Raw genomic sequence first — 7165 nt, 5'->3', positions numbered from 1 at the left:
CCCCTGCTCTGAATCTTTGGTCCCCAAAGATATTCAAAACCTTTGCTCTGTTACACGCTGAGGAATTGAGTTAGAGTAAACATGATAACAAGCAAGTTGTATTATCATAATCAGAGTTTAAACGCAACCGATTCATTCCATAACATAAGATTGACAGAGGAGCCTCCCACCAATTGTCATGTGGTGGGAGACTGTTCTGTGCACTCACAGCTGACACCGTGATGTCTGGTTCAGATGTGTGAAGGGGTGAGATGGGGTTGTCTCTTTCTGAATCAGCAGTAGAGGGACCAGGCATTTCAGAATTCCTTCTGGCAGTGATTTGAGCCTCTTCTGAGCATCATAAGTTAGTCTCCTTGGTGGGTGAATGACCCTCTTCGCTCTCTGTTCTTTTGGCGTCTCAGGCAAACTGGCATTCTCTTCAACTCCTTCATCCCCCTGTTCACCCTCTTCCGTTTCCTGTACCTCAGGCTCAACACAAGAAGGAAAATCCACGGGGATCCAACAGCGAAGTTTGAGAATCCTCCAGATCTTCTGTAGGTCTGTCTTGAGGCACAAACTCGGGGGCCTCTGGCTGAAGGGTTCTATTATCTGCCTCCGCGAAACAAGGGGGTGGAGTCGTAACCAGCTCTGGTGTGTGAGGCAACCACAACCAGTCTATTTCCAGTTCCTCCTCCTCACTATCTTCATTGTTTGTAGCAAGAGGCCCAGACTGGGACCTAGTTATTGGCCGATGTCCTTGCTGGGTGGTAGATGTGGATGGTAGTTCCTGACGAGGAGTTACTCGGATTACTTCTGAAAGGGGTAAGAGGTGGTTCCGATGCCAAGTCTTTAATGGCCCAGTACTACCTTCCGGCCTAATCTGATATACCAGCAGCCTTGGGAGTCGTTTGCATACAACCTATGTGCTTCCCTTGTATACCCAGATTCCTCAACAGGACTCCGTCACCAGATTGTATATCCTGCATCCGTACCTTGAGGTCAAAGTTCTTCTTGTTCCTTTGTCCTCGGGCATCTGATGTGGCTTGAGCCTTATCATAGGCGGTTTTCAAATTTTTCCTCAGTCTTTCCACATACCCTAGGTGTGAAGTCACTGAAGTATTGTCCAGAGAGGTGCCAAAAGCTAAATCCACAGGTAGCCGGGCTTCTCTTCCGAACATCATACGGTAGGGAGAGTACCCTGTGGCATCACTTACGGTACTATTATAAGCATGTACCATGGCTGCTATGTACTTGCTCCACTGTGGTTTCTGTTCAGAGGCTAGAGTTCCCAACATATACAGGTGGGTCCTGTTAAACCTCTCCGGTTGTGGATCGCCCTAAGGATGGTAGGGAGTTGTTCTGGATTTCTGAATACCTAACAAATCCAATAGTTTCTTGATAAGGCTACTCTCGAAATCCCTCCCTTGACCTGAGTGGATCCTCTGGGGTAGGCCATAGTGTACAAAGAATTTTTCTACTAGAATCTTCGCCACTGTAGATGCTTGTTGGTCTCTGGTAGGGAATGCCTGGGCATAACGGGTGAAATCATCCGTCACCACTAGAATGTTTCCCTGCCCACTCAGATCAGACTCCAAACATAGGAAATCAATGCACACCAGGTCCATTGGCCCTTGACTCTCCAGATGGCCCACTGGGGCAGCTCGCTGAGGCAAAGTCTTCCTCTGGATACATCTGAGACAGGAATGACAGTAACTCTCAACTTCAGTCCTCATGTAAGGCGAATAGAATCTGTCTCTCACCAACTGAAAAGTCCTTTCTGACCCTAGATGGCCATGATGATCATGTAAGGCGATCAACACTTTTTCTCTGTGCTTCTCTAGTAAAAGCAACTGCCACTTTTCTTCGGTATCCTCAGAGTGGCCCCTTCGGTAGACCACCCCTTGTCGCAGCTGCAACTGATCCCATTCCTTATTCAACAGGCGAGCTTCCTTCTGAATGTTAGTGAGCAGTAAATCTGACTGTTGACACTCCAAGGCTTTAAGTGCCAAACTGCAGAGAGGATCTTCTTGCTGGTCCCTATGGAGGTCCTTTTTTGAAAGTTTTGGCAAACCTTCATCTCCGACTTGAGTGACGTCACAATAGCATTTGAGTACCCCCACAGCTGACACTCCAACTTCTTCAGCTCTGGCTCCACCCTTTGCTTGTTGTTCTGCCCCTTCACAAAGGGCCCTTACACCTTCAGGGGTAAGCTGGGTCCATTCTTCTGGGGAGTCTCGGGGCAATGGGGTTTTCTTGACAGTGCCTCTGCATCTCAGTTCCCAACCCCTGGTCTGTATTTCAGGCTGCAGGTAAAACCCGAGAGGGCTGCCAACCATCTATGGCCCGTGGCATCCAATTTTGCTGTAGTGAGTAAGTACATGAGAGGGTTGTTATCCGTCTTGACCACGAATTCTGCACCATATAGATAGTCCCTCAGCTTGTCCACCACAGCCCACTTCAAGGCCAAGAATTCAAGCTTGTGGGTAGGGTAGTTCCTCTCAGCAGGGGCCAGATTCCGGCTCACATAAGCGATAGGCCTTAAGTAACCATCATGCTCTTCATAAAGTACTCCACCCAGCCCATCTCGACTGGCATCTACGTGCAGTTCATAAGGTTTAGTAGGGTCTGCATAGGTCAAGACCGTGGCAGTGGTAAGACTCCACTTCAGCTGTCTGAAGACCTCTTAACATTTAGGGGTCCACTGATCTTTGATGGACTCTCTTTTTTCTGGGTCCCTCTACTGGTTTTCCAGGCTTGTCTGAGTCTAAACCAGCATCTTCTTGGTTCTTCAACAGCTCAGTGAGGGGGTGAGCTATCTTGGCAAACCCTTCTATGAACCTCTGGTAGTATGAGCAGAAACCTAAGAACGACCTAAGTTCAGTTACGTTCGTAGGCCTGGGCCAAGAGGTGACAGCTTCCAGCTTCTGAGGATCTGTGGCCACTCCTTCGGCAGACATGATGTGACCCAGGTAATTTAGTGAAGGTTGATAGAATTGGCACTTTTCCATGGAGAGCTTCAGGCCTTCATCATGGAATCTCTTCAGGACTTTCTGCAGGCACTCTTCATGCTCCTCCAAAGTCTTGCCAAACACGATGATATCGTCTAAGTACACCAACACTTCAGTCAGGTTCATGTCACCCACAGAAAACAAAAACTCCTGCGCATAGGTGGATCACCATATGGAGATGCGTCAACACAGGCCTTGCTGCCCTCAAGGATGGGGAACCCTAGTGCAAACCGAGACAAAAGAAAAACAGGGGCGCACCAGCCTTTTGTATTAACTTTTATAAAAAGATTTATAAAAAATGATTAAAAGAAACAACTCACAAGCAATGGGTGGAAGAGGTACAACATGAAGTGTACTGACAGCCAGCATGCTCATCCTATAGTCGCATGCTGGCTGTCGGTACACTTTGTGTTGTACCTCTTCCACCCATTGCTTGTGAGTTGTTTCTTTTAATCATTTTTAATAAATCTTTTTATAAAAGTTAATACACAAGGCTGGTGCGCCCCTGTTTTTCTTTTGTCTCATGTCACCCACAGTCTTCTCCATTAGTCTCTGGAAGGTGGCTATGGCGCCAGACAGACCCTGTGGCATGCAGTGGAACTCGAAAAACTCCACCGGGGTAATGAAAGCAGTCTTCTCCCTATCTTCAGGGTGCATGGGGATTTGGTAATATCCACTTTCCATTAAGGCAGGTGTGAGAGGAGTGTTCTTTGGGTAGAGCTCTTCTACCTGAATCTCTCCCTCTTCTCTTCCTACAAAACCACACGGTGAGACTGGAGTTGTTTGATTTACTTGCCCCAGTAACACACGAACTGGCATCTTCACCGGCGAGGCTGTTGTGTTACGAACACTGACTGAAACCTTCCCGTGACTTCTCCGCAGTGCCTTGGTTGATATCACTTCTGGAATTATTTCCAACCCCTTGTCTTCCTTCTGATCGTCCGTCTTAATGACGATGAAAGGGCCTGGTTGCTTCCAACTCCAGCTTGACGGAAGCTTTCAGACAAACTACTTCACCCGGTTGCAACACTTTCTCACTCCGGTCCAAGCGCAAGTGGCTTTTATCTGCAGTCTTTTCATGTGGAGGTTCTGGTCCCGCTTGGCCCTCTGTGGAGCCCTAAGGGTCTGGTGTGCATTGACCTCCGGACGCCGAGTCGTCCGAGTCAATGAGAATGAAACACTGGGTCATTCTGAGGCAATAACGGGAGTCTTCCTTGAGGGTTTTGACCCCCCCCAAGTGATCCTTTCACGTCATTGTGTTCTTTGGAGCTAACTAATGCAGCAGGGCACCCAGTTGACTCCTTCATTGGGGCCCTCTGGAGTTTCCCGCTGGCTTACGGGGTTGTGTTTTAGGCTTTACTGGGCTTGGGCACACTTTTCTATAGTGTCCAGTTCCTCCACAATTGAAGCAAACTTCATCGCTCATCGATCTCCAGCTTGAGGTAGTGGGTGTATTCTGAGATACTTTTGTCGTGATCTCCCCCTTTGGCTGTCTCGGAGACCTTCACCACCAACTGGGTCATCATCTCCATTACTTGTACCATCTGGGATTTCAAAATGGCGATGTCAGAGTCTTTCTCCAATGTTCTTGCGGGCCTGACTTCCACTAAAGATGTAGAGACCGGACTGACAGTTGCTTGCTTATCATCTAACATGGCCTCTTCATCTCTCACTATTCTGATGAGGTCAGGATATTTTAAGGACATATCACCCACAGAGGTTTTCAAATAGAGCCAGACTGGATCAGAACGTAGAGCCCCCTTTAAGATTTGCTGTATTCTGGCTTGATCTATGGCAGAGGGCATCATCCCTTTTTAACACAATCTGGTATAACATCTTATTTAGTCGTCTGATGTATTCAGAGAGGCGTTCCCCTTGTCGTTGTAGGGTATGCTCAAATTGATAGATTAGATCAGCTGCCTTCTCTAGCCGCCCAAACTCCTCTTGCAACATAGCCAAGTAATCGTAAGCTGTACAAGTGGTATTACTAAGTCTCAAATTCCTGACAGCCTCAGCAGCAGCTCCTCGCAGACTCTCACTGATACGCTGCTTCTTCTGAGCCTCTGGCAGATCCCACTCCTCCAGAGCCTGCATGGCTTGCTCTATCCATACATCAAATTCTTTTTCTCCAGTCGGCACAGGTTGTTTTCCTGAGAAAATCCTCAACCTCCTGTACCAAGGCTCCACACATACCGAGTTACTCATCTGACATTTTGACACAAAGTCCTCCAAAGCTGCAAGGAGCTCTAGCCCGATCATGGCCAGGGGTGCGACGGAGGGGACCATTCCTCTATCTAGCTCCACCAGAATTGCGCTGATGGGACCCTCATCTGAAATCTTCGGGTGTACTATGTAAAACTTTGTTATGTTGCCCAGTTGTACACTTTTGCCCTTGAAGCTTTCAGGTACTCCCTTTCTCCACTCCAACAGTGCATAAGTATGAGAAGTTCCAGGATCTGGTCTGACGGCAATCACCCATGCCTTCCTATCTGCGGACAATGCCTTTAAAACCTGGCTGACCTGTTCTTCCTCCCAGGCTTTCCCTGGGAGTTCAATTGCCATGCTCGCTTCTGAGCGGGCGCCTTCTGCTTCACACCACTGGACCACAGTGACGGGGTCCATAGTGGTGCCAAGAGGGTGGGCTTGATTGCAGAGCAACAATAAAAGTGATCCCGGACGAGCCCCCATGTGTAGCACTTACCCCCGAAGGAGCTGCTGGTAATTGATGGGACCTGTACTCTGCTTTTCTACCCCCAATGAATTGGCTCAACCCGCTTGACACAGCTGTGTAACAGTGTTGGTGTGAAACTCAATGACAAGGAACAACCCAATAATAGCAATATACATATATTACCTCTTGTATTACCTGGGTATCCGTTGCTTTAGTAAAAGGTCACACACACAATTGTGGTTGAATAATATAATCAGTTTACTTAAAAGAAACTTAGTTAAATGGAGAGACACCTCTCAAATGTACTTATACAAAATCAAAACAGTTGCAAATAAAGGTACTACCAAATGGTCACTTTGACACACACTGAATAAATGGTGCATGCAGACACGTCTCCAAGTGGGACTAATGCTCAGGGTGGTAATGCCTCGACACTGGACACCTTCCCACTTCCATCACAGCCGTGCAGACACAGTAAACCCGCAGCACACTATGCAATGCTATTAGAACAATACAACAGAGTATAATTACTCAATAGCTCCCCCTGCGGTGTAATGCAGTTCTTTGCACGTAGCAGAAACACAAGGCCTTACAGTGAGTGGTATATTCTCTTGTCTTCTTTCTTCAGCTAGCCATTATACTGCAGTATTTGTATTACATAGGGTTTGCAGATGATAATTGTAATGTAAAATAGTGAATAACAGCAACTTCAGTTATGAGATGCACTTAAAGCTTCCTTAAGTGAGAATGCACCCCGACCATCATCAGTTTCTAGTGATGTATAGGCTTTGAGGCCTGAATGAGCACAGTCTAATTGGAAGAAACTGTTCTGTGGGGCTACAGATCTCAGCAGTACTGTGAAACTAGACTATAGTGTGTTAAGTGCTTTATATAAATTCTGGGCAACAGCCTTCTCACCACACCAGGCCTGGACAGTTGGATTTCTCCGCTCCAGTGATCTCAGTCTCGTGCTGGCCACACCGTCACACCGTGCCACTCCACATGATGACCGGGAACCCTCGGATGGCTCCATCAAATATCCTGGATCCTCCGGTTCGATCACACCTCTGCTCCAGCACACTGTAGTGAGAGTCTCTCCAGTAGTTGCAGTTCTGTTCCGCGCTCCTCCAGGCACACACCCACAGATCCCTGTAGGCAGGTCATGCGTCCCAGGCCAAAGAGAAAGAAAGATGGCCGCTCTGGGCCTTTTATTACCTACCCAGCTTGCAGTTCAGTCACTTAGTGTTCATGAGTAGGTGAAAGAGCACGGTGGGTAAGTGAGTCCTTCTGTCAACACAATTAAGTCACTTCCTGTTCATGCTCTTATGTGAAAAAGAAAATAAACAAGTCTCATTCACATTGCATACCACTAGAGGGAGCCAAATACCATTCTAATAGCATGGTCTTATTATATAGCATTACATGGCAAATATTCCAGCGCTACACACGCATACATATTGTAACATTAGAGGTGTTTTTCCTGCCAAATTCTGCCAGAAAAAAATGC

General features: G+C 47.3%; 1 protein-coding gene across 1 annotated transcript; it reads right to left on the bottom strand.

Annotated features, from left to right (window-relative positions):
• Positions 1–4730: 4730 nt before the first annotated feature.
• On the bottom strand, positions 4731–5609 carry LOC141127657 (modulator of apoptosis 1-like). Its single transcript, XM_073614360.1, has one exon. The coding sequence runs from the start codon at positions 5607–5609 to the stop codon at positions 4731–4733; it is 879 nt and encodes a 292-aa protein (XP_073470461.1).
• Between the last annotated feature and the right edge of the window lie 1556 nt (positions 5610–7165).

The sequence above is a fragment of the Aquarana catesbeiana genome, linkage group LG01 (assembly GCF_042186555.1).
Source record: "Aquarana catesbeiana isolate 2022-GZ linkage group LG01, ASM4218655v1, whole genome shotgun sequence".
Taxonomy (NCBI): domain Eukaryota; kingdom Metazoa; phylum Chordata; class Amphibia; order Anura; family Ranidae; genus Aquarana; species Aquarana catesbeiana.
Note: the sequence above shows the minus strand (reverse complement) of the source record. Positions and strands in the feature narration are given on the sequence as shown.

Coding starts and splice junctions, on each gene's coding strand:
- LOC141127657 (XM_073614360.1), bottom strand. CDS start 5,609: ATGGACCCCGTCACTGTGGTCCAGTGGTGTGAAGCAGAAGGCGCCCGC.